The 27,373-nt window shown below is 52.0% G+C and overlaps 1 protein-coding gene across 1 annotated transcript; it reads right to left on the bottom strand.

Moving 5' to 3' along the window:
* ADRA1D (adrenoceptor alpha 1D) lies at positions 1-27,373 on the bottom strand. The gene is made up of 2 exons (XM_030825778.1): positions 25,479-27,373; positions 1-1,452 (listed from the first exon to the last, which is right to left on the bottom strand). Exons 1-2 carry the CDS (start codon positions 26,587-26,589, stop codon positions 845-847), a joined length of 1,719 nt encoding a protein of 572 aa, XP_030681638.1. The 5' UTR covers positions 26,590-27,373; the 3' UTR covers positions 1-844.

Raw genomic sequence — 27,373 nt, forward strand, 5'->3', positions numbered from 1 at the left:
TTTAGGGGAAAAAGTAGTTTTTTTTTTTTTAATGGGTTATGGGCTAAAGAGGGGCAGTTTGCACAGTTTGGACAAAATAGAAGTACTCTTACCAATAAATATGTCTCAAAATGACAAATAAAGCTCTCCAATTGGTGGCTTGGAATCCCAGCAAGAAGTGAGGGGCACAGGCACGATGAGCTATGTACAGAGTGTAAACAGTAAGGCCCTTGAGAGGAAGTAATAAGGGTTAGGGGCCAGGTGATGGGGTGTGCACGGAGGAGCCTGGGTGGCGGACAGTGGGCCCATGGATAAATACAGCAGGCTTGTATGACGGCTATACAATCTGCCACCAAAGCTTGTGGGTGGTGGTAGGTCCATTGGGTTCCTCCAGTCGGCAGTAAGAAGGAGAAATTTGTCCATTGAGGAGCCCTGGTCCCACTGACTTTTTCCCTAAGGGAGGCACTGGGGTAGCCGGCCAAAGCTTCTGTGCCTATTTCCCAGAAAAGGAGGGGCAGGCCTTCCTGGCCATGCTTGCGGCTATCTACTCAGGGTTCAGGGCATGGAGGATGGGGCAGTGTTTCTCAAACAGGGATTGGGAGCAAAAGGCCCCACGGAGCCCGCAGCCTCTCCCTTCTAGGAGAAGAGTTCTGGGCACCTGAGTCCAGCAGGGGGCCCCATTACTTTTCACCTTTCAAGGGCTCCAGCCTCAAGCTCTGCCCAGTTTCTCAGGGCACAGAGCAGCTGCCCTGATCAGTTTCCGGGTCTCCGATTTGCACGGGGGCTCTTAGAACAACGCCAGCCTCCCTCTCTAGTCCCCCTTACCCCCAAGCCCAGCACACTCCGCGGCCTAGCTCTGGGGTCCTTAAATATCAGTCTCCCGTAGGTTGCTGTAGTCGGCCAATTCGTAGGCGTGGCAGGTGGCGCCCTCGGCCACCTCGTGTGGGACGCCTAGGGACACGGCCTCCACCTCTGAGCGCTGGGCGCACGCTGCCTCTGCGCGCTGCGCGCCCCCGGCGCGGATCTTGTGCGACAGGCTGGAGACTTTGGCGCGCAGCTGGGTGGTGGGTCTCCGGAACGGCCCCAGCAGCCTCCACTCGCGGAAGGCGCTGGGTGGCTTTCGACGGCTGGCGACCGGAGCCTGCATCTCGGGAGTGCCTGGGGCTTCGGGGTCGGGGTCGGGGAGCGCGGTGAGGGCCAGCGGCGCTCCAGGGGGCGCGTCGCCCGAGCTCGGGCAGCAATCCTGGCGCAGGCCGCTGGTGGAGGCCCGCCAGTGGTGGCCGTAGACACGCCAGAGGGGGCGGCGGCGCCGGCGACGACGGCACTGGCAGCGCAGGAGACGGAGGAAGGCGCGCTTGAACTCGCGGCTGGAACAGGGGTAGATGAGCGGGTTCACGCAGCTGTTGAAGTAGCCGAGCCAGAAGATGACCTTGAAGACGCCCTCCGATGGCTTCAGCTGCGGGAACAAGGAGCCTGTAGGGAGCAGAGACCGATACTGGTTAGCTGCTTGGGGAGGGAGAGGCCAGGCGGCTCTGGGCGCAAAGGGGAGACCCTTCAGTAGCCTCGGCTGAGTCATTGACTAGGAGTTCTCAAGGGATCCGTGCTATAAATCAGGAGGTCCATGAACTTGGATAGAGAAAAATAATAATTGTTTTCACTCACCGCTACCTGATATTGAGGATTACCTTCAATGAATGTAGGCAACAAACCAGAGTAGAGTTAGACAAAACCACGTGCAATTGCTGTTTTTGTAGCTCAAAACCGGTGCAATATTGGCAGTTTCGTATTATGAGACAAAGTAGCAAACATAGCCATGTTTGCTCATTTCTGCGTGCCAGCATCATTTCACAAAGTCCCCGACTCTGTGACAAACTACGGCTCTCTGGAAAGATGCTTTGAAGATAAAATAGGATAGAACATATGCCCCCGCCTCCCTGCCACATTTCTTGTCTGAGTCACTATTTTCCTGAAATGATAAATGACCCTAGTCCTTGCCTCTTCCTACACAGAAGATAACGTCTGACCAGGTTAGTAATTATGCTGCTATGAACAGATATACTCTTACACTCAAAACTCAATATAATTCTGCTTTAATAGAATTGCTGAGCAAGTTCAATATAATTTTGTACATATGGAACCCCCGCTACCTATATATAAACAGTAGATTAAAATACTGTGCTGGAGCAGTCTGATATAACCTCTCTGAAGGGCTGGGCTACAGGGCTTAGTCTATAGTCCTCAATAAGGCTTCGAAATAAAACTAATGTTAATTTTTTAAAAGCTTTTTTCTTTAATTGATAATATGATTCAAACGAATATTAGCAGTCCCCACAGATACTTTCCTATCACTTTCAGTTGTTGCAGATGTTTTGAAATATTCTCTATGCTCCTCACTTTTGGGAAATGACAGTCATTAGAATGCACCACTAGATCTTGTTTTTTTTTTAGACCCACAGAGTCAATTTATTTTTGATAAAGGTACAAAGATAATTCAATAGAGAAAGGGTAGTCTTTTCATTTGTCTTTTCAACAAATGGTCCTAGAACAATTGAACTAGATCTTGTTATGTAATACCTTAATGCAGAAGCACATTCATTAGCAAGTCACGCATTTCCTGTAAAAATATTTTGATGGCTTTTCCAATAAAATCAGTTTCATTTGTAAACTTTTGTATTTTGTTTTATGCTTTTGAAAGCGTGACTCTGAGAAGGGACCCATACGCTCCCGCAGGTGTCTAAGTAGTCTGTAACAAAAAGGGGTAAGAACGCTCGAATTAAATGTTGGCCAAGGTTTGCTCCCTGCCAGGTGCTGTGCTGGGCTCACCCACACGAGGAGGCATTACACATGGCCCTTATTTCCTAGCTAGAATGTGAATAAATATCTTTGAGATGGAGGTGGGGTGATGATGGTGGTGCTCAGTGTAGACAGTCCCTGACTTTTGATGGTTCGACTTAATTTTTTGACTTTACAATGGTGCAAAAGTGATATGCGTTCAGTAGAAACCATACTTCAAGTACCCAAACAACCATCCTGTTTTTCACTTTCAATATAGTAGTTAATAAATTACATGAGATATGCAACACTTTATTATAAAATAGGCCTTGTGCCAGATGATTTTACCCAACTGTAGTGAATGTAAGTGTTCTGAGCATGTTTAAGGTAGACCAGGGTAAGCTATGATGTTCGGTAGGTTATATGTATTAAATGCATTTTGACCTATGATATTTTCAATTTATGACAGGTTTAACAGGACATAACCTCCACTGTAGCTCCCCACTGCAGCTGTGTGTGCATGTAGGGTGGCAGCCACAGGCTCAGAGACAGCTTAGGGGGGTCAGCCAGGTTGAGGCAGGGCAGAGGGTATTACAGGTGGAAAGGACAGGTGGGCAAGAAAATACCAAGTTTGGGTCCTTGGAATATCCTATAGGATAAACTCAGAAAATCTCATTTGGGACAAATAGTGAAGGGGCTTACATGCTGTGAAGTTCAGCTTTTATTTTGTGGATGCTTAGGGGCCGTGAATATTTTTAAGCAGGGGAGAGATAGAGCCTGGAATTAAGCCTCCATAAACACACTGCTCATGGGCTGTTGAGATGCAGGGCAATGGGGCTGTTCCAGTGGAAGTGGTCAGGAAAGGCTTCTGGGATGGTTTTGAAAAAGGAAAGTGCCAGGCAGGATGGGGCAGGGGCACTAGGATCTGAGCTGTGCCAGGAAGACCCTCCTTTCCACAAATATCTCCCCTCGCATCCCTACCATGGACCCAGAAAAGGTCATTTTTCCAGAAAGGCACATGACCAAATGCAAAGGCACAATCCAGGCAGCAGAGGCCACTCTTTCATCCTCACTCACCCTCAGCAGCAGTAGGGGCAAGAGAGCAGGGGGCCAGGGGTGTTCCATCCTGGATAGAGGCTGCAGGTGCCTGTGAGACCAAGCAGGCCAGGGGTGGGGGGGTCCTTGACAAATTATGGGACCTTCTCTGTCTTCCTCTTGCCTTCAGAGAAAAAAGAGCAGGGATCCCTACTGAGGAGGCAGAGGCACCATTCCCCTCTCTTTGACCTGGGGAATATCAGCTTTGCTTATCACCCCTCCTCCCACCATACAGGGACAGTTTCTGGTGCTAAGAGACACCGCAGGGGAAGAGGAGGGTCCCATAGCATCATATGGCACAGGCTTCTCAAACCTTGGTCATATGGCCCTAAGCAAGTTATGTGGCCATCTAAGTTTTTTATTTTTTATTTTTTTTATTTTTTTTAATTTTATAGATGGAGTCTCGCTCTGTCGCCCAGGCTGGAGTGCAGTGGTGCGATCTCGGCTCACTGCAACCTCTACCTCCTGGGTTCAAGCAATTCTCCTGCCTCAGCCTCCTGAGTAGCTGGGATTACAGGCACGCGCCACCATGCCCAGCTAATTTTTGTATTTTTAGTAGAGACGGGGTTTCACCATGTTGGTCAGGCTGGTCTCCAACTCCTGACCTCATAATCCACCTGCCTCAGCCTCCCAAAGTGCTGGGATTACAAGCGTGAGCCACCGTGCCTGGCCCATCTAAGTCTTACTTTCCTTTTAATATTATTTTTTCTAGAAGGCATTTTGTGAAGATTCATATATTTTAGGTCCCAGCACTTAGCAGGCTCTTAAAAAGTATTGGTACCTATTACTTTTTTTTTTTTTTTTTTTTTGAGACAGGGTTTCTCTGCCATCACCCAGGCTGGACTTCAGTGGCATGCTCTTGGCTCACTACAACCTCCACCTCCTGGGCTCAAGCGATCCCCCTGCCTCCTGAGTAGCTGGGGCTACAGGGGTGCACCATCATACCCGGCTAATTTTTGTATTTGTAGTGGTGTTTTGCCATGTTGGCCAGGCTGGTCTTGAACTACTGACTTCAAGTGATCCGCCTGCCTCAGCCTCCCAAAGTGTTGGGATTACAGGTGTGAGCCACCATGCCTGGCCTATTAGTATCTATTACCTCCATTTCTGTGGCTTTTGAGTGAAGAGACCTCAGATCTGGGAAGGGACTCAGTTTCTAGCTCTGGAGAATGGCCAGAAACAGCAGCTGAGACCTAGTGGGTTTAGGGGCCACTGGCGCATTAGTCAGGATGTGTGAAGGAGATTATTTTCCCTGGGAGAGGGATTGGGCCGTCCCTGGAATGTGGGGGGCCACTAGTGTTGACCTCAGCCTCTAGGAAAGTGGCCCTCAAGAACAGCATCGCTGAATGGCTGTGAACTAAGACAGAGTGCTGAAAATAGCCTTCTGACTCAGGCTACAATTCTTTTATATTTAGCCCAGGATGACAAATCAGTGGACTATGCTTTTCAGTGGTGAGCCTGAAGCTGGCCAAAGGGCATTGTTATTGCATGGTTTTTATTCAGACTGGTGGGCAACATGGTATACTGTAGTATGGCCAGGTCATGTTGTAAACATTAATATGGTAATTTATGCTCAACCAACCTGCTGTGAGCTGGGAATTCCTTACACGAGAAGGAGCTGTAGTACAAACTCAGCCTTTCAGCCCCAAGGTTTTCCCACTGTATCCTGTTGAGGTTTAGTCTTACTTTGGGCTCTCCCATAGCAGATTGACAAGAATGGAAATACAAGCTTTTAATTTGGGAGGTAAATGAAACAGCTTGAGTGCAGTGGGAAAAAGAATGAGGGAAGAGAAGGAAGCCAATAAAGTGTGTTATCAAGTTATTGATCACTATGGGCAATGGGGGAGCTCTGGGTGGCTATGAAGAGCACAAACCTCAGTGTTCTCACACCAGTAGAGTGAGGGAGGTGAGGTATTTATACGCCCATTTCCATCAGTCATTGTTTGGGCTGCTCCTTCTGGGTGTTAATTTTCCACACTTCCTTTCTGCCACATGAGTGTGCAGAGAAAGTCCCTGGGCAAAGAAATGCAGGCAGGTGCTTCAACAGAATTTGGCCCTCATGCACTAAAGCTCTGGGGGAGATGGGTGGGGAACCAGTGGCATCTGCCACAACTTTGTTTTACGTGTTCTCTGCCCACTGCATGCAGACATGTTGCCTGGAAATACAAACAATCTGTGCATTGGGCTCCAGATTCCACAGGCAGCGGCTCTCAAGAGACTTCTCCTGTTCCGCTCACAGATGCAGGTCTGAATTTCACACCCGCCTCTGCCCACAGTGCTCCAATCCACCACCTACACCTCCCTGCACTTGCCCACTCTCTTGGCTGCACCCCTCAGCATTCTCTTATGGGCCCACAGCCTCATGCGGGCATCTCTGGAAGTCAGAAAGACAACTGGGCATTTCCTTCTCCATGGCATACCATGAGTGTGAAATGGGGAACTGCCCTAAGACCCCTGAGCATGGGCACTTGGCTCACGGGCGTTGTTCTTTTGTGGCTCCAATGTCTCTCTGCAGTCCTCTTCATGTGCAACAGCCAAGTGGCCATGCTGACTCACTTTGCACTCTGGCCACAAGGGGCTCCCCAGTCTTGCCTCTGGGCTCTTGCACATGATTATCCTGGAATGCCCTTCCTCTATATCTGGTAGTGCCAGCTCCAGTGGCACCTCCTTCTGAAAGTCTCTCTTACACCACCCGCTCCTGACCCAGCCGAGCTATTTTACTCCCCTCCCACCAGCAGCACATCACACTCCCTTTTAAGTGCCTAGAGCACTATAGGTAATGATCAATTTCCTGTCTATTTCACCTTTAAAGGCTAAGCTCCCACTACCACTTGGCATCTAGTAGGTACCTGATACATTCTTGGACTCTTTTCTGTGTATTGCACCTTGCAGCTCACCCATCACCAACTCCTGTTGGCCCCTAAGTCCCCTCGACTTTCTTTGTATCACCTTCATGTACCTTGGTCCAGGCTACCATCGTTGTCTACCTGCAGTGCCTTTCTTTCCTTCCTTCCTTTCCCTTCCTTCCTTCCTTCCTTCCTTCCTTCCTTCCTTCCTTCCTCTCTCTCTCTTTTCTTCTCTTTCTTTTTTTTCGACATGGGGGTTTCCCCATGTTGGCCAGGCTGGTCTCGAACTCCTGACCTTGGGTGATCCGCCTGCCTCGGCCTCCCAAAGTGCTGGGATTGCAGGTGTGAGCCACCACTCCTGGCCCCTGCAGTGCCTTTCTAAGCGGCCTTCCTGCTCCTGCCTTGTGCCCGCCCCCCACTCCGAAGCTTGCTCTCTATGCACAGCTGGGGATCCTTTTAAAATATAAGCCTGAGCATTTCATTTCTTCACTTAAAATCCATTAGCCACTCAGTGCAACTTCCTGTCTTTTCTCTCTCTTCCTTATCTGTACTTTGACCTCCTGCCAGCTCCTTGGATTCCTCCTTCTCTGCTTAGCTGAGACTCCTACTCACCAGCACCTCAACTGTTCTCTTTTCCACCAACCCACCTCCTCATCCTTCTGGATGTAGGGAGACTCATCCAGCCAGATCCTGACTCTAGAGCAATTTAATCGCTCCCTGAACACTCTTGGGGTCTCCGACCTCAGCTCTATGTCCCATATTTCCAGTGATTTAGGCTCCCGTCCTCTGCCAACTCTCTCCCTTTTCCTGTACCGGCTCTTTACTGCATCTCAGGTAGACAATGATGGGAGTGTTGATCAAGGTGGCATTAAGGAGGTGGTGCAAAGTTGGGGGGATTTGGCAGCCTAAAGGAGTTGGTAGTGGATGAGTTGCAAGGTGTGATACAAAGAGAAGAGTCCAAGAATGTATGAGGCCCCTACTATGTGCCAAGCACAGTGTGGGAAGCTTAGCCTTAAAAGGTGAAACAGAGAGGAAACATATAGTTGCCTACAGTGTAGCCTTTCCTACACCAAATCTTTACTCCTCTCTCCAAGCCTTGCAGCCTGCCCCTTCTTCTCCGGAGCAGTTGATCTTACCTCCTGTTTCACAGGGAAAGCAGAGGCCACAGAAACTAGGCACTCGCCCAGCCTTCCTCACCTCTCCTCTTCTTTGGTAAGGAAGGGATCTCTCCTCCCACCCAAGGTTAGCGTCCCTACTTGTATGGTGGAGCCCTCGATCCTTAAGCCACCCACGAGCCTGCCTTGGTTACAGCTGCTGCCTCTCTGCTGGCTGGCTCCCTGGCTACCACCTTGTTCTCTCCACCTCTCCAGCCCTCACCTACAGTCTCCTCGTCCCCACCTGACCTCACTCTGCTCTGCTGCTTTGCCCCACATGTTCCACCCCTCCCAGGCCCTCAACCTGCAGACACTGCCCTCATCCTCCTGGGTGCCGCTCATCTCATCTGTGGCTTCCCGGATGACAGTCTCTTGGTTTTTCCTACTCCTTGTCAGTTTCCTTGCTGCTCCTTCCTCACATCCTCACTGCTAAAATGTAGGAGCGCCTCATTTAGTCTTGCAGTTTCCTGTCTTTGCATTCTCCTGTCAATGTCATCCAGGCTCATGGTGTTAAATATTGACTTTACAGCTCAGACCTCTCTCCTTAATTCCAGACTCATTGATCCAGCTGCCTCCTGGACATCTCCCCTTGGGAGTCTAGTGGATCTCACACTTATCCTGTCCTCATGAAGCTTACATTTCACTGGGGAAGACAGGAAATAAACAGGATAAACAAGGAAAATGTAAAGGTATCAAAGAGTAAAGGTTGAAAAAAATGAAGCAGGAAGGAAGATAGGAGGCGAGTGTGCCTGTGATATGTGGCTAGGGGTGGTGGTATAAATTCTGGATAAGGTGGCCAGGAAAGTCCTGATGAGAATGTGACATTTGAGTAAGGAGCTGAATGAAGTGAGTGAATGAGATGTGTGGAGATCTGGGGAGGAACATTCCAGCAGAGGAAACGGCAAGTGCAAAGGCCCTGAGGTGGCCCCGGTATGTTTGCAGAACGATGACGAGGTTGGTGTGGAGAGAATGCAGTGATTGAGGGCAGAGAGGAAGGAGATGAGGTTAGAACTCAACCACCCACCCTCAGTGTGCCCTCCCACCCTGTCTGAGACACCATCATCAGTTGCCTTGATGAATCCAGCAGCCCCCTCACTGCTTGTGCCCCTGCCCCCTGAATCTTTTCTCAACCTGGCAGCTAGAAAGACTGAAAAGACTGGTCACGTCACTCCTCTGCTCAGAACCCTCCAACAGCTCCTCTGCCTCCTCCTAGCAAGGGCCTATGACCTACACAGCTCAACATGTCCCCCCAAATCTCTCCTCTCCTCTCCTTCCCTCGCCTACTCTGTTCCAGCCACACTGCTTTCCCTGTTGCTTTTTGGACATGCCAGATGCACACTCACCTTGGACCTTTGCACTTTTTCCCCAGAATTTTCTTCCTCCAATATCCATGTGGCTCACACCCTCACCTTTGTGATGAGATCACACTGACTTTGTATTTACAATTGCAATATCCCCCAACCCTGTGCTCCCTGCCTGGCTCAGCTTGCTCTGTTGTGCCTCATGGTACTTGTCACCTTCTGTCTTATTTGAGTCACAGTTCATTTGTCTATCGTCTATCTCCCTGCAGTGAACATCCCTGGGGTGGGGCCGGGGTCTGTTTTGCTTGGTGCTGCATTCCCATTGCCAAGAAGACCTCACAGGCATATCAAGCACACAGCAGGTGCATAACACTTGCTGAGTTTGCTGAATGAATCCCTCCTCTGTATCCTACACATCCAACTGGTCACCACGTCCTGTGCGGTAGATGTCCTTTTTAGCAGGCCCCCCGTACTTCACCATGTTCTTTAAGCCTTGGTTTGCTCTGTCATTTCATTTTGCTTAGGTGGCGGCAGCAGCCCCTGACAACCCCTGGCTTCACAGCCCCTGGCCTCAACCCATATCCTCTCCACTCTGCACACAGCTGCTGGGAGACTTTTCCTTAAAAGTTGGTTTCTGTCCTTTCGCTTCTGAAAACTGTCAATGGCTTCCTGTGGCTCAGAGGAATCAATCGAAACATGGTGCTGCTCACAAGGAAACACAACGTTTCTAGGGCCAGTGTGGTCTTTGTCCTGCCTTCCTCCAAATTCAGCCATGTTAAGCCCCAAGCAGATCCTCCCACACAGCTGGGCTCCTTCTGCCTCTCTGCCAGGACTTGCTGCTCCCAGGAGCCTCCTCCCCGAGTCCCTGAAGCCCCAGGTCAGGTGTCTCCCCACCCAGTCTGGCTCAGCCGTCCTTTCCCGTGCAACTATAGGTTCATACAATTTGCTATTACTTCATCTACTCTATGTTACTCTTGGTTTCTTGAAGGCAGAGATGGGATTCTTTCTTTCTTTCCTTGCTTTCTTTTCCCTTTCTTTTCTTTTCTTTCAGTTTTCAGAGACTGGGTCTTGTTGTCACCCAGGTTGGAGTGCAGTGGTGCAATCATGGCTCACCGAACTCCTAGGCTCCAGTGAGCCTTTTGCCTCAGCCTCCCAATTAGCTGGGACTACAGGCATGTGCCACTACACCTGGCTAATTGTTATTATTATTATTATTATTTTTTGTAAAGACAGGGTCTTACTATGTTTCCTAGGCTGGTCTTGAACCCCTGGCCTCGAATAATCCCCCTGCCTCAGCCTCCCAAAGTGCTGGGATTCCAGGAGTAAGACACCGTGTCTGGCCTGAGAAATTTTCTAAAAGGCATGTTTTTGCACTGTCCAGTATGTTTTTCTTTTTATCCCAGCCTCTAGCACAAGTGCCTGACTTGAACGAAGCAGGGACTCTGAAATGAACAAGTAAATGGCACTTGAATAGGTGGCCTCTAATGTGCAGAGGAAGGAAAAGGGAGCTGATGCTTTCCGAGTGTTCAGTACCTTCTAGGCACCATGCTGAGCCTTGTATATAGGTCTTAATGAATCCTCATGGCATCCCGCTTTGCAGAATGATTCTAGTTACCCAGAGAGCCAGTAGCCCTTAGGGTCAGGACATGCATCTGAGTTGGTCTAGTCCTAAAGCTCCCGGTCCTCTCCTGACATCACTTAAACAGAGAAACAGAACTCCCCTTGGGCTTCCAGGGGCACTGGGGTCAGGAGGCACAGCCACTCTGTTTGTTCTTCCTGGCAGCTGCCCCACCAGCAGTGAGCCCATCCCACCTCTGGGTTTTCTTTTTCTTTTTTTCTTTTTTTTTTTTTTTTTTTGAGACACAGTATCGCTCTCTTGCCCAGGCTGGAGTGCAATGGCATGATCCCGGCTCACTGCAACCTCCACCTCCCACGTTCAAGCAATTCTCCTGCCTTAGCCTCCCAAGTAGCTGGGAATACAGTCATCCACCACCACGCCTGGCTAATGTTTTGTATTTTTAGTAGAGATGGGGCTTCGCCATGTTGGCCAGGTTGGTCTTAAACTCCTGACCTCAGGTGATCGACCTCAGGTGATCCACCCGCCTCGGCCTCCTAAAATGCTGGGATTACAGGCATGCGCCACTGTGCTCGGCAGCCTCTGGGTTTTCACAAGGCTGGTCTGGCGAGGAGGCTAGTCCTCCTCCTCCCTCCACAGGGGGCATTTCCCCTGGAGCTCAGCCTTGACTCAGCCTAGAACCTTCTCCAAGGGTGTTCCTGCGATTGCCTGCTCCGCTGGGGTGTGAGAGAGTGATAGTGGCTTCTGGAGTGTGCGTGCTCGGAGCATGCTTCATTCTGCTTACACCAGGCCGTGTGGCATTTGCTGGCCTGTATGTCCTCAAGGGCGCCTTGCAGGGCATGCCACATCAGGTTCAGCTCCACGTCCATCCATCCAGACTGCTCAGAAGGGCTGGGGTGGGGCTTGCTAGCTGGAGAGAGTATCAGAATGACCCCAAACTCCTGGGAGGAACCCTAGAGAGCTGCTTGGCCATCTCTTTCACCTCCTTCAAGTCTTTGCTCACAAAGTCCCTTTCAGGCTTGAAGTCAGATGATGTCGGTGCCCTGCCCAGGGGCCCCCAGGTGCTGTGTTGGCAGTTAGAGGCTGGCTGTTGCCCCTTCTCTGGACAACTGCCCTCAGTCAATGGGAGCTGCTTCAACTGGGTCCATGACACCTGCTTCCCAAGGGGACAACCTGCAGCCAATGACAGACTGATGTGGTGATAGAGAAGGCCGGCACCCTTGCCTCAGCACAGTCTAATTCTGCCTTTCTTGCCTCAGGGATCCCTGGGGGGTTGGGCTAAGGCCAAGCTTTGCCTCAACCACACCCTGGCTTTAGCTCTTCCCCTCTGGCTTCCCGCCCTCCCTCACAGGTGTCTCCTGAAATTCCTCTTTCAGAAAATTCCAACTGGGCACAGTGGTGCATGTCTGCCGTCCTAGCTACTTGGGAGGCTGAGGTGAGAGGACTGCTTAAGCCCAGGAGTTCAAACCCAGCCTGGGCAATTTAGGGAAACCCTGACTCTAAAAAATAAAATAAAATATTTATTTTTAAAAAAATCATCCAGGCTGGGTATAGTGGCTCATGCATATAAATCCCAGCACTTTGGGAGGCCGAGGTAGATGAATTTCTTGAGCCCAGGAGTTCCAGACTAGCCTGGGTAACATGGTAAAACTCCATCTCTATAAAAAATATAAAAATTAGCCAGGTGTGGTGGTGCACACCTGTAGCCCCAGGTACTTGGGAGACTGAGGTGGGAGGATCACTTGAACGTGGGAGGTTGAGGCTACAATAAGCTATGATTGCACCACTGCACTCCAGTCTGGGCAACAGAGGTGGGTACATGCAGCCACTTGCATGGTGGCTGCATGTACCTGCCTTTTTTTTGAGGCCCTGTCTCAACAAGAGAACAGATCACCTAGCACCATGAGATCTGTTAGAAAAAAAAAAATCCTTCAAGAAGAACCCCCATCTCAAACTCTGCTTCTAGAGAACCCGACCCAAGACATTCTTTGTCAGTGCATGGACACATCTTCAAGTGCTTTTCCTGGTCCCCAAAACCTTGGGACCAGGGATTAGCCCTTAGTGGCCATCATCACTCTTCTGCCCCCTGCTGGGAAAGGTGGGGCCTGAGTGTGCACGTTTGTGTTCATTTCTCCCCGTTCAACAGGAGGCTTGCAGTGGGGTGGGGGGTGAGCGTGGCTGCATGAACCCACCTCTGAGGAGACCCAGTAAGGACGCAGGGAGGAGACGGCCAAAAACAGAACTCCCGCCCGCTCCTCTCTCTTTCTTGTTCTTGTTCTCCCATGTGGTGAGTCGCCATCCAGCTGGCTGGGCTGCTCCAGCCTGCCTTCCCCATTCCCTGTGTTGGGGTGCCCATGTCAGGAGTCTAACCTAACATTTGGGGGGCTGGGCATCCTCTGGTCAGAAGAGGTGGGGCCTCTCCTATGTTTAAGCCTCTGGCGTGTTGGCTGGGCCAGCTGGGCCCACATATTGTTGGGGAAACTGAAGCAGGGGGTTTGTTTACAGCCAAGATTATCATAAGCCAGTCCGTTTTCCTAAGGAACAGGAATGGCCAGGCCTGCAGGAGCTGCTGAGACGCTGCTAAGGCAGGGAGGGACATGGCTGGAGCCGAGCAACTGACTGGCCAAGCCTTGCTGAGGACAGACGGCGCTGAAGTCAAGGGGCGGACTGTGTGATTAATAGCACTCTTTTGGCATCACCAGAAGGAACTTGTTCTTGGCAGATTGTCAGAATTCACAGCCAGCCTTGCTCATAACTTGTAGACGACCATGAAATATCAGGCTGCACCCCAGCCTCCCCCATCTTCCTATCCTCTCCTCACTGGGACTTTTCTATCCATAGTAAGCCATTCCCCTGGCCACAGAGATACAGAGGAGTAAAAATACCCCATCCTTCTAGATATTCAGTCTCCTCCCACCCTGCCAGCAGGGCTAGGAGAGAAGCAATTCCCAGCCCCAGACTCCCTTCCTCTCCCTCAGTCTGCTCAGCTGCTCATGCAACGGCCCTAACCTTGGAGCTCAGTAGCAGTCTTCCCAGGAGAGGCTGGGAGCTCTGCCCCTCACAGGCCTCTTTGCTACATTATAAAGGGTCAGCAAGCCTCTCTAATACAGTACACTTGAGCTAAGACCTGAAGACCCTGTGAGGGAGTGAGCCATGCATGTATTTGAGGAAAGAAAATTCCAGGCAGAGGGAAGAGCATGTGCAAAGGCCCTGAGGCAGCAGGGTGCCTGACAAGTTGGAGACACCTGGGAAGTTAGGGCTGCCAAAGTGGAGAAGGGGAGGAGGAGAGTGGTAAGAGATAAGGCCATTTTGAAGGGGACACAATCATGGAAGCCTGTCAGGAAAAGGTGACCTGGATATGGTCCAGATCTCAGATGGATTGTGAAGACTCGAAGGGGTGAGTCGAGGGCACTGTGGGGCCTGCTGTACCAAGCCAAGTCTCTCACATTCCTTGCATCACCGATTTTCTGTGGTGAGAGGTAACTGACAGGGTCCTCTCACTTGAGATGCACCAGGTGTAGGTCAGAAGTCCTGTGCCCTCGTGTTTGCTTCAGGATCCTTGAACTACCTGGGGCTGGCCCCCGACTCCCTTCTGTAGCTGAGGGGCAGGTGAAGGGAGGGCAGCTCCTAGAGCAACGGAGGCTGCCTGGTGGAGCCTAAGTTAGAGAGATGAGCCATAGGCCTGTCCCGCATCCTCTTGCCTCCTCTAGGCCCCCACCGGGCCCCACCCATTTCTCTTTGACTCTTTTTTTTCCCTCCTCTTCTCCCTTCTCTCTTCCCACATTCCCTCTTCTTCCCCCTTCTTTCTCCTCTTTGTTGTCACTTCTTAACTCACTTATTTCCTGATTTGTGGTCTTGGAATGACCACACCCCAAGCTCTGAGTGACCAAGGCTGCAGTTCTGCCCCATGGCCAGGCTGGACCCTGATCCAAGCATGAGCCTCTCGGCTCTGGGGCCACACTGACAAATGGCTCCTGGGTGTGAGCGGAGCAGCACTAATACCAGGGGAGAGAAGGTTCCCAGGCAGTGGCCGTGCTGTCCGGGAGTTCCAGCACTGAGCCGCCTGGGCTTTGCCCACTGGGCTCCACACTGGCTTTCAGAGACTCAAGACCCTGTTCTCCTAGGTGACCACTTGCAAAGTGAGGGAAGTCCTACCCTCCAGCGTGCTCAGGGTGCCTGGCGGGGCTGGGGGGTGCACGGCAGGCCTGGGCTTAGGCGGGGGCAGAGATGGGCTTAGGCGGGGGCAGAGATGGTCTTAGGGACTCAGAGACTTCCTCAGGGACTTTGGGGGTCTGCCAGGGTCTGGGAGAGGATCTGGCCATGTGGGAAGGGGCCATGTCCCATGGCAGTCCTCAAGATCCCCTCTTGGCCAGTATCCAAGACATAGAAGTAAGCCTGGGGGATGTGTGTAGGGGCTGAGGGCTTGGGTGGGATGGAAAGCTGAAAACATGGCTTCCAACTATGGCCCTTAACCCTGGCCCCAGCCCGACCTCTGACCCAGGCAAGAAATAACATGGACTCTGGGACCAAAGTAGTTGGGTTCCAATGCTGGCTCTGACACTTATAAACTGGGGGGACTTTGGTCATATTACTCAAGCTCTCTGGTGCCTCAGTTTTCTCCTCTGTAAATGGGGCTGCTAATAGCATCTACCTCATAGGACTGTTAGGGGGATAAAATGATTTGAACAGCACCTGGCACATAGGATACATGTGTTTGTGATTAATTAGTTAAATAAGGTGGGAGAGTGGGAATGAGAAAACAGAACAGACTGAGGGATGTTTGGGAGGTTGGAGTGTCTGAGTGGGGTGTGAGGAGGAACTGAGGCTGATGCTCAGGTTCCTAGCTTGGACTCCAGAGGACAGACAGAGATGCCATTTGCCAAGATGAAGAATTTGGGAGAAGTGGCAGGCTCGAGGGGAGAAGCAGAAAGGTGGGCCTAGGAGAGGAGGACAGTGTGGCTGGGGCGTGGAAGTGTGGTAGATGGAATAATGCCCCCGAGACGTCCAGACCTGTGAATGTCACCTGGTGAACATTCTGGCCAACATGGTGAAACCCCGTCTCTACTAAAAATAAAAAAAATTAGCCGGGCATGGTGGTGGGTGCCTGTAGTCCCAGCTACTTGGGAGGCTGAGGTAGGAGAATCACTTGAACCTGGGAGGCGGAGGTTGCAGTGAGCGGAGATCATGCCACTGCACTCCAACCTAGGTGACAGAGCAAGACCTTGTCTCAAAAAATAAAAAACAAATAAAATAAAGCAGCTACTAGTCTTTAGAAAAAAGAGTTAAGAGGGTAAGTAGCAAAGAATATGCTTACAAGTAGGTGAAAGGGAGGAAAGACTACAGCGCTAAGTGGGGGAAGGCTGAGGACAAAAGGGTCCACGGGATTGAGGCAGAATCTTTAAGAAAGCTCTGGACATGTCGACGTGCTGTATGTGTGGACCGAAGAGAGGTAGGAGACAAAGAGGGTTGAGGAGTAACTGAAAGAGTAAGGCTCCTTAGAAAGGAAAAAGGGCTGAGAGAGAGTCAGAGCTCACAGAGGATCTGCAGGACTTATGGGGAGACCCTGAGGGCTGCTTCGAGGCAGCAGCCTGACTATGGAAAGTGTGACTTTTCTACAGCAAGTGCTCAGCTAGACCCTGGTTTGCACTAGCTTGCTACAATTTCAGAAATGCTGTGAGCTCTCTTTGGAATATTTACACCATGAAAATAGGCAGACGCTATAAATCAGCCTCCATCCCCGAGCCAATTGTGAAACATTTACCAGGACATCATAGGGAGGAATGGTCTAATTCAGGATCTGGGGCTCACAGAAGTAGGAGGAAGTGAGGGAATCAAAGATGGCAAGAGAGGATGAAGCGACAGATCATCTTCTGGGACTAGCTGACTAAGGAAGGGATGTGTAATCAACTGGGAGACAAGGTGAGGGCAGGGAGGTGAAGGCTTGGTCAAGGCTGGGGTTGACGAGCAGGTGTAATGGGAGCCAAGCAGGGAGGAGAGGAGTAGATGGACTCAGGAGGAAGAGCTTCACTGAGGATTCTGGGGGAGGGAGATTAAAATGGGCACATGGACCAGGGCATAAGCCTTGGAGGAGGGGAGGAGGGGAAGGTCATTGTAGTCTCAAGGCCAGAGTGTCATCATGGGTCAGCCTCAGTACAGTGGAGTCACATCGATGACCAGGGTAGGGGTGGGAGTGGGGAAAAAACCGTATGATTCCGATGCCCAGATCTTTAATGAATGGAGCAGGGTGATCAAGAGTTCGTTAGATGTTTGGGACAAACATATCAGCAGGAGCTGGGCAGAGGACAAGATCTTCAGGGGATGGGGAGGAGGAATATATATGTCCAAGGACAGAAGTCCCCATCAGTGTTGTGTTTTTCTTCTACCGGAAATAAAATGTACTTCCTAGATCTGTCCATTGAATCAGTGACCAACTCAGTATCAATGAACAGCTCAGACAGTCATCTTCCATTGAAAGAGACTAGGGCTCTTTAGAGAAATGGCTAATTCCAGGTCTAGGGCAGAAAAAATGCAAGCTGAGCCTGAAGCATCTTATCAGACCAGAAAGCAGAGAAGAGCTCAAGATGCTCCAGGTTCTGCCAAAGATCTCAGAAGCCAAGTGGAAGGAGTACCCACTGGCCAAGCCCAAAACAATGATGTCTGTGATGTGTTGGAACAGCAAGGATGTCTAAAAATAATGACATTACCATGGTACTAAAACAGCCTCAGTGGTCACGTCTGGAAAGAATGCTAGAGAACTGACTCTTCCTCTGATAAATAAAGAGGAATATTGAATATCTTCCCTGCCTTTGCTGTACAGATTCTATTTAAACCAAACAGCTAGTGGTGAAATCATTTTAGAGTGCTAGTGAATAAATGAAGAAGGAATGATAGGATTAGAATATCCCCACTTCAAGCCCCAGTGATATAATGGGTCCAGGCCATGGTCAATGGCTGCTAAAACCAGCAGGTGAAAGGCTGATGGGTCACTTTGTAATGGACAGAGCAGGCTGACAGCACATGAATTCTGGTCAATCTTGACACCACAAAAGAGAAGAATTCTTGCCAGGCCAAACCTGCACCCAGGAAGTACAGAGAACAGAGGGACATGTTAGATGGCACTGTGGAGATGCAAACTCCAAACTGTAGGATACACCTGGGGACAATCTGGTTTCTTCACTAAATAAATGGAAAGAAAAAAAAGCAGTGGAGGCTTACTGAGTAAAGAAACCTAATAGGCAAATCGACCATATGTAATGTGTGCTCCTTCTGTGGATTCTACTTCAAACAAACCAACCAAAAATTTACGGGGCAGCCAGCAACATTTCAACACTAAGTAGATATTTGATGATATTAAATTATTTTATGTGTTATGATGGATTGTGGGCCTTTTCTTTTACAGTTATTATCTTCTAGAACTATATATTAAGGATTTGCAGATGAAGGGATACTGTATCTGGATGTTCTTCAAAATACTCTACAGTGGCCAGGTGCGGTAGCTCACGCCTGTAATCCCAGCACTTTGGGAGGCTGAGGCGGGTGAATCACCTGAGGTCAGGAGTTTGATATCAGCCTGACCAACATGGTGAAACCCCATCTCTACTAAAAATACAAAAATTAGCTGGGCATGGTGGTGCACGCCTATAATCCCAGCTACTTGGGAGGTTGAGGCACGAGAATCACTTGAACCCAGGAGGTGGAGGTTGCAGTAAGCTGAGATTGCGCCACTGCACTCCAGACTGGGAGACAGAGAGACTCCATCTCAAAAAACAAACAAAAAGAAATCCAAAATAATCTACAGTGATGGGAAAGTGGGTGAGGATGGAAAGAATCTAGGTTAGCTTTGGGGTGAAGCTGGGTTACAGGTATACAGGGGTTCATTATACTAACAGGGTTCTCTCTACCAATGTATGTGTTTGAAACTTTCCATGTTAAAAACATGAAAAAAACCCAACCCTAGCTCATTGCTTATTCATAGTAATCACTCAATAAATATTAACTGTTCTGTTAAAGATTTTTTTTTAGGCCACAAAAATGGGGACTCACCCCCAACCCACAACAGGTAAGGAGAGTTGACTTTAAATAGAGGGCTGTTATGCTAAGTGAAATAAGCCAGTCACAGAAGGAGAAATACTGCATGATTCCACTTATATGGGGGTCTCTAAAATACTCAAATGCATAGACTCAAAGAGTGGGATGGTGGTTTCCAGGGAGAAAGGGTGCTAGGAAATTGGGAATTGCTAATCAATGGGCATAAAGTTTCAGTTTGGCAAGATAGATGAGTTCTAGGGGTCTCATGTGCAACAGTGTGCTGTAGTTAATGATACGATATTCACACTTAAAAGTGTGTTAAGAGGGTAGATCTCATGCTATACGCTCTTGCCACAATAAAAGAAAGTTAAAATAATAAATACATGGAGGGCTGTGCTTTGCCACCCAGACCCTTGGCGTGGCAGGATGGGAATAGAACATGGGTTCTACCATTTCCTTCTGCACACATTTACTGAGCACCTATTATGTGCCAGGTGCCACAAAAGCACAGATAGGAGATGTAATGCCAGCCCTTTCTTCAGGCTTTTGGGTCGGGAGACAATGATGCCATTACTGAAGACCTACCGCAAAGCATCCCTCGCCTCTCTCCTTCATCCACAGACCCCTGCACAACCTCAGGCAGCCTGTGGAGATGAGTCCTTTAGCACCTGGCCGACTCTCAGACATATGCATAATCCACTCTCCACAAGGGGCCACCAAAGTATGCCTTCCAGCCTGGACACCAATTACTAAGCAGGGCTCACAGCTTCCCTCCTGCCTCCTCCTGCCTTCTCTCTCGCTGTAACGAAGGCATAACATGTAGACAGTCAAATTTAGAAAGCGTGTGTATCTGAAGCACACAGCCTGATGGCTCTGCATATGCATGCACCAATGTCATCACTACCCACGTCAAGGTATGGAACTGTCCCAGCCCTTCAGAAAGTTTTCTAGCATTCTCTTCCAGTTAGTACACTCACTGCACACACACAGATGGGTAACCACTATCCTGGATTTTATCACCATTGATAAGTTTCCCCTGTTTTTGAACTTCATCTACATAGAATCATACGGTGTGTACACTTTTAGTTTCAGACCTGGCTTATCTTGCCCAGTGTAACATGCATGAAATTCATCCATGTGCACATCAGTAGTTTGCTATTTTTCTTTGTACGGTGGTCCAGTCTATGGATACATGGTTTATTTATCCATTCTCCTGTAGATGGCATCTGGCCTCATCTCTTGACCCCTCTTCTCATAGGCTACACATTTTAGGTCTCCCGAACCACAGAGCAACCCAGCAATACGCTACTCCTGTACCTACGTGTGTGTAGTTCCCTTTGCCCTCACACTTCATGATACATATCTGAATATTGACAATTCCAGTGCATTGTGATAAAAGTACATGCAGAGTGTTTCAGAAGCACATGGGACATCTAAGTCTGGGGGTGGTCAGGGACACAGGCACTATCACAGAGCACAGACTGACAAGATAGGAGAGAGGCTCAGGTGTGGCTCACAGATGGCTGGAGTGGGACATTGGCTGGGCTGTCCTGGGACTTCTGATATCAGAGCCTCTGCCCAGCTTGTACGCCTTGAGGTGGATTTGAGGGCGGCCCTGGGCTCTGAGTCTCTGGGCTGCTTTGAGTGGATGGCATTTGGAGGGTGGAGGTCAGTGATGCTCGGTGATCTGCCCAACAAGAGAGAGCTGGGATTGAAAGCCTGGGGTCTGTGAGTGGTCACTAGGAATGACAGGGGTAGGGCTGGTGTGTGTGTGTGTGTGTGTGTGTGTATGTAGGTCTCGGCAGACAGTCCACCTCTGGGCATGGCTGGGGGACAATTGCCAGGCAGCCCAAAGCCAAACGCAGTGAGATGCTGCCGCCATGAAAACACACAGGAGGGACACGGCCTCTGGAGGCTCCTGGGAGAGGAGGAAGCTTTTCTGCAGATGGATGCTTGCCTGGGGCAGGGTTTCCCCAGCCCCTCCAGTACCCCTCACACCCGCAGGGAGGATGATCTGCATTCTACACCAAACAATTGGCCTAGACCTCTAGGGTCAGGGGATTCTTGCACGAAGCTTCTCGGCGCAGAGGCTGCAGAGACTTTTATCAGGGACTTTTCCAACCTACCCACCTGTCCCAACGACGCAGCCCCGCCCCAGCCACGCCCCCTCTCTCTGGGTCCTCTCTGGAAGTCCGCAGGCAGCAGGCTCTCACTGCGGCCCCTCCCACACTCACTCTACAAGTCTGGGCTCCTCGGGCATCCGGCTGAAGGATCCTGATGAGGAGGGCAGATTTAGACAATTCCCTGTGATTTTCCATGGCACCCAGCCCTGCACCAGCTTGCTGCGGTGAGGGTAGGGGATTGTACCTGGCATGGGCGGGGCTGCCAAGAGCACCTCCTCCACAGGCCCCAGGGATTGGTGTCACTACGTTCTATCTCCAAAGTAGAGCATCTGTGACTGAAAGGGGAGCACTACTAGCTATCCCACCGGTCACAGGCAGGGAACAGGACTGTCCTGGGTCACTATGCACGGAGCAGGCAGCTCAATTGGGCATCACCATGGAATGTGGGCAGGAGGGTGCCCTCCCCTCTCTCTCAGCAAGGGGCGTTCTACACACACCTCCGTACCTCTGGCACCAGCAGCTTCCTGGGGGTCCCAGAGGAGCTGGTGCTGCCCTCCCCGGACTTGCCTCCTGAAATCGCAGCATCGGGGCACTTGAGGTCTAATGTGCTTGTTGACCCTCTGCCTGCCTTGGGGACATGCTCTGCAGTTGTTCCTCACAGGGAAAGTGGGGCAGCTGGAAGTGTAGGGGATGATCTCCAGCTACCTCTGGGATTCTCTGGATTTTAGGTGCCCACATCTGTGTCCCAGTCTCTCCCAGCCAGTGACTTGGGTCCTTAGATGCCCCCACAGTTCAGGACAGCCCGCTTGTGGTGCTGCCTCTCTGGCCTGATCACAGCATTCCAGGTTTACAGGTGACAGCCCATGGCTCACAGTGCCAATGTTCCTCTGGGACTCCGGGCCCTTCCCTGAGGCTCTTGATGCCCTCCAGGCCACTGTGGCTGCTGCTACCACCTGGCTTTGTGTGCGGAAGTGTGAGTGAGGGCACCCCAGGTCTGCTGTGGCCCTACTGGGTGCCTTTACTTCCAGGGCCTATGTGGGCCCATTCCTTGCTGGCATATACATTGTTTCTCAATCTCTCCGTCTCTGGTGCTCGTCACAGCTGGTGTGGTGACCAGGACCTGGGAGGAGGCAGGTGCCACCTCAACAGCCATCCTGCTCCTCCTGGCTGCCTCTTTTTCTGCCTCCTTTGGGTCTTTCAACGTCAATGCTCCCCAAAGCTCTGTCCTGAGATCCTCTTTTCTCTCTCCTCCTCTTTCTGGGAGACTGCACCCCATGCTCCTGCAACCATCCCCATCTTTGATCCCTGCATCCAAGTTTCCAATGTTCTCTATCCCCTACCACATACCTGGTACCTCCATACCAACATATACCAGCCCCGGGGGTCCACATTCCCCCCAACAGTTGCTGCTCAGTGTTCCCTGTTCCTTCAAAGGTATCTCCCTCTTCCCAGGCCTGCGCCTTATGCTGGGGGTGTCAGGACCTCCTGGCCCCCTCTCCTTCCTGCACAGCCTCCGGACCCCTCCTGCTCCAAATGGGCTCTGCCCTCCCTCTCTGCTGCTTCTGCCCTCCAAGCCATACTGGGGCAGATCAGAATATTTTGTTTCCTTGTTTGGCCTCTGTCCTGTTTGCTCATCATTGCCAGATTCAACTCAATTCAGCTCCACCAGTGTCCCTGGGCTCTGCTCTGAAGCACTCGGAAAGGTGCCCTGAGAAACCTGGTGCAGCACAGACCATTAGGAAGGAGGATTTAGGGCCTCCTCCACCCCCCAGTTCCCTACGCCACATGTGAGGCGCAGCAGAAATGTAAGGATTGAGAAAGAGCTGTGCGTGCCAGCAAGGAGCAAAGGTCATGGAAATTAAGGGATGACTTCCTGGAAGAGGGAGTCATGTGATGTGGACCTCAAAGAAAGCAGTGGCCTTTTGCAGTGTTGATTGGAACAAGGAAGAGTTAGAAAAACCTAACATTCAGCAGGATCAACGCACTGTGTAATACTCTCAAATGTACTGCTGTGAAAATGGCCCAGCATGGATAAATCTCAGCCACATAATGTTGGATGAAATGGCAAATTGAAGAATGGTGATATGCATGGCATGGTGCCATTCATATAAATCTCAAAGACAAACAAAACAATATATTATTATGGATACAGATGTTTGTAGTAAGAGTATAAAAATCTGTATAAGAGTGATAAACTCCAGATTTATCTCTGGCGAGGCAGGGAGAGAAAGAGGAAGGGACAGGAGGAGGGGATCTAGTTATGGCTTGTTCTATTTATTTGAAAAGAGAGAGGAAGGGGTCTAAGGCAAATATGGCAAAATGTTAACATCTGTTCAGTATAGGTGATTACAGGTATGTGGGTGTTTTTTTTTTATTGTTTTCTCCTTATTTGTGCATTAAACTAAAATTTTAAAGGAAGTTAAAAGGAGAAATAAAACAGGGAGCTGGCATTCTACACAGGTTGGGCGTTCCCTACAGGGACCCAGTGTGAACCAAGGGGCAGGGGTTGAATGAGGGTACCCAGGAGCCCAGCACAGCTGGGCAAGGCTGGAGCAGGGGCTGGGGCGATGGGCCTGGGGGATGGGCTTGGGTGTCTAAAGGGGCAGGCACCAACTTTCTCCTCCCTGCTTACTTGCCTCCCTCTCCTAGTGTGTCGCTTAGGGTCCGTTGCTTGCCCCATCTCTGCAACAACCTTTGGCTGGATGATTTTCAAGAGTTACTTATTCATTCCTTACCCTATATTGAGTATCCACTACAAAAGCTACAGTTCCATGATGGCCCTATAGATAGGCATGATTACCATCACTCCATCTCTATTTTATAGATAAAAAAGCCAGCAGAGAGGGGTTAAGGGATTTGCCCATGGTTACACAGCTAGCAGGAGAGAGGCAGAGCTGGGATTGGCGCCAGAACCTGTGGTCCTCACTGCAGTGCTCGCTTTTGCTCCCCACATACCAGGCCCATGCTGAGTGCCGTGGACTCAGTGATGACCCAGGTGACACATCCCTGCCCTCACACAGCTTCTGGGCCAGTCCCAGAAACAAACCAAGCAGCACACAGATGTAATTACAACCAATGATCTAGTGAAGGAAGCGAACCTTGTGCTTCAAGGGAGAAAACAAGGACATGACTGAGGGTCATGGGTCCGAGAAGGTCCCTCTGAAGAGGGAACATTTAAGCCAAGACCTAAAGGATAGAGTTGGCCAGGAGGGACTGGGAGGGACAGTGAAGTCAGAGAGAACAGCAAGTGCAAAGGCCTGAGGACAGGCATGGGCTCCGGCAAGAAACCGGAAAGGGTCAGAGGGGAGGAGCCCAGAGTAGAGGGAAGCGGCAAGACCGTGAGGGCACAGAGGGGGAGGGCAGAGAGGGAGACGGCTCTCATTTGAGATCTCCATTGTAGGAAGGGGGACCACATGTCCCAGTTCCAGCCGGTGGTCCCAGTGTAAATATTCATAGTGTTCTATTTTGGTTTGGACAATAATATATTTGAAGGTCACCCTCTCATAGGTGAAGATAGAGAGTTTGGATTTTGTTCTCAGGACAGTGGGAAAGCATTGAGGGCTTTTAATAGGAGAGTGACACATCTAATTTATAATATATAAAGTTCACTGTGGCTGCAGTGTGGAGAGGGCTTTCGGGGGGCACAGGAAGGAGGCCATTGTCTCTTTCCTGACTCAGCCTGGCAGTGTGGAAGGGTCCAGGCCTGGGAAAGGCAGAGAAGGCCCGGCTTGGGCCTGCGGAGGTTGCAGCCATGGGTGGATCTGACTCCCCAGAGATGCTGTCCCCCTCTATTCCTTGCACTGGTCCAGCCTCCAGTCCCAGACCCAGGGCTTCCAAGAGAGGCCTCAAGGGGTAGGAGGCGGCCTCTGAAAACAGCTGCCTACCTCCCAGGACTGCAGGGCAGCTTGTGAAAGAAGCAGGAAAGTTCCCCAGAAGAGCTCAAGGACTCAGTAAGCTCAAGAAATAGTGATTAACAATATGAACTTTCCGTTTGATAATTTATCCCTATCCCTGTGCTTCTCATCACCACACAGCCTCCTTCCTTTCCAAGAGGGGATTTCAGAAATGAGAACCCAGGGCACTCAGAAACACCAGCTGGGGAGGGTCTCAAAATGGGGCCAGCTTCCAAACTGAATGAGTGCTGGGGAAAAGCGGGTGGCTTCTGGCATCTGCTGATGTACCTGCTGACTGGCCAGGGCTTGCTGCCCATGAATGAACACATGTAGGCCCACCCACTCTGTGCGCCCACCTTCCGGGAGGGGGATCTGTAGGGGGACACATACACCGCCGACCACATATGGGCAGATGCCCGCCCAGGTTTTCACAGACGTTTTATTTTTAGAGGGGCCAGCAGCACAAGCCCAAGGCTTGGAAGAGAAGGGAAGGACAGAAAAGTTAGAAGCCTGTGAAACAAACCTGGCGAGGATGAAGAACCTCTCCTTGGCACTCCACAAAATGGTGCATGCACACCTGCCTCTTAGGAGACTCAGGACTTGCTAAGTCAACCTTCTAGGTTCAGGTGAGGGTCGCCCAAGTCTGGGTGCCAGGAGGGCACCGCCATAGGCTCAGGGAGAACAGGAGGGGCCGGTGGGAGAGGGGTCACTCACCGAGCGGCAGGACAAAGAAGAAAGGGAACCAGCAGAGCACGAAGACACCCACGACGATGGCCAGCGTCTTGGCCGCTTTCTTCTCACGGGAGAACTTGAGCAGGCGCACGGAGAGCGAGCTGCGGAAGGTGTGGCCCTTGGCGCTGCGCATGCCGTGCGCCCCGTCGGCGCCCGTGGCCGCGCCGCGACAGTGGATGCGCAGCACCACCTCGGAGGCCTTGCCTCGCTCGCGCTTGACGCCTGCCTCGAGGCTGCGCGTGGTGCTGCGCGCGACCACGTACACGCGGCAGTACATGACCACGATGACCGCCATGGGCAGGTAGAAGGAGCACACGGAGGAGAAGACAGCGTAGCCCGCCTCCTCGGTGATACCGCAGAAGCGCTCGTCAGGGGGCACGGGCTCCTTCCAGCCCAGCAGGGGCCCTACGGACACCACCAGGGCTACGACCCAGAGCAGCGCCAGGATGGCGGCCGCCTTGCGTTCGGTCATGATAGCTGGGTACTTCAGTGAGTGGCGCACGCCCACGTACCGGTCCACGGAGATGGTGCAGAGGCTGAGGATGGAGGCCGTGCAGCACAGCACGTCCACGGCGGCCCACACGTCGCAGAAGGCCCGGCCAAAGGCCCAGAAGCCCAGAACCTCCATGGTAGCCGAGAAGGGCAGTACGGTGGCGCTCAGCAGCAGGTCGGCCACGGCCAGGTTCACGATGAAATAGTTGGTAACAGTCTGCAGGTGGCGGTTGCAGGCCACTGAGAGGATGACAAGCAGGTTACCTGCCACGGCCATAAGGATGAAGGCTGCCAGGAAGACGCCCACGCCCACGCCCTGCGCGCTCACCACCAGTCCCCCGACGGCCGCCGTGCCATTCACGTCGCCGCCCGCGCCCGCGCTCCCCGGCTCCCCAGCGGAGCTCCGGTTGTCCTCTCCGCTGCCTGCGCCCACCACGCCGCCACCGCCGCCTGCGCCCCCCGGCACGCCGCCCACCGCCGGGCCCTCCGAGGGGGCCGCGCCGCCCGCGCTGCCCCCGCCGCCGCCCGCGCTGGAGCCCCCTGCACTGCTGTCCGGGCGGGGTCCCTCGAAACTGACGCTCAGGAGATCGCGGAAAGTCATCTCAACGCGCGGCCGTCGGTGGCCGGGCCGGGGCACAGAACGAGCGGCCGGCAGGGAGGGGAGCACAGGGCATAGCCGCGGGGCTCCAGATGCAGCTCCGCGCACGGGTCCGGTCGGAGTCCTGCCCAAGTTCCTGTGACGCGGAGCGCGGCTGTCCGAGAGCTGAGCCGCCTGGCCCGGGCGGCGGCCGGGCTCCCCGAGGCCGGCCGTGGAGTAGCACCGAAGAGCCGGGGCCGGCTACGCGCGCGGCGCTCTGAGCGTGCCCGGCAAGCGGGCAAAGCGGCGGCTCCCGGGCCAGGCGGTGCAGGCAGCGGCCACTGCGGCGCTCCCAACTCGGCGCGGGGGGCGGGACCGAGGAGGGGCAGCGCCAGGAAGGAGGAGGGGGCGACCCGGGCCGAGAGAGGGGTGCCACACTCCAGGGGAGAAGGGACCCTTCGCTCAGGACAAGCGATTGTGTCGGGGTCCAGGAGGGCTGCGGCGCTGGCGCGCGCTCGGGTCCCGCAGCAGCCACCCACGCCTCTCCGCAGGTGCCCAAGCCCGCCCTCTCCCCTCGCGGTGCCCTTTGCGTTCCTTCCCGCTCCTCTCCCGGACCCCGTCCCCCTTGGCCCTCAGCGGCGTCCCTCTTCCTCCCGCCCTCTCCCCCGAGTCTCTCGGTCACTCGCTGGTGCCCTTGGGCGCGCGGTGCGTTGAAGGCGTGAGTCTCGGGTCTTCGGGATCCCGGCTTTGGCCGCCAGAGAGCAGCAAGCGCCTGGGATCTGCGGACTGCGGACCGGACGGCGCAGTG

This window comes from Nomascus leucogenys, chromosome 13, assembly GCF_006542625.1.
Source record: "Nomascus leucogenys isolate Asia chromosome 13, Asia_NLE_v1, whole genome shotgun sequence".
Taxonomy (NCBI): Eukaryota; Metazoa; Chordata; class Mammalia; order Primates; family Hylobatidae; genus Nomascus; species Nomascus leucogenys.

Excerpts from the sequence above, each read along its gene's own strand:
- ADRA1D (XM_030825778.1), bottom strand. The coding sequence starts at position 26,589 with ATGACTTTCCGCGATCTCCTGAGCGTCAGTTTCGAGGGACCCCGCCCG. Across the intron at positions 1,453-25,478 it reads CTTCTTTGTCCTGCCGCTCG|GCTCCTTGTTCCCGCAGCTG; the intron begins GTGAGTGACCCC and ends TGCTCCCTACAG.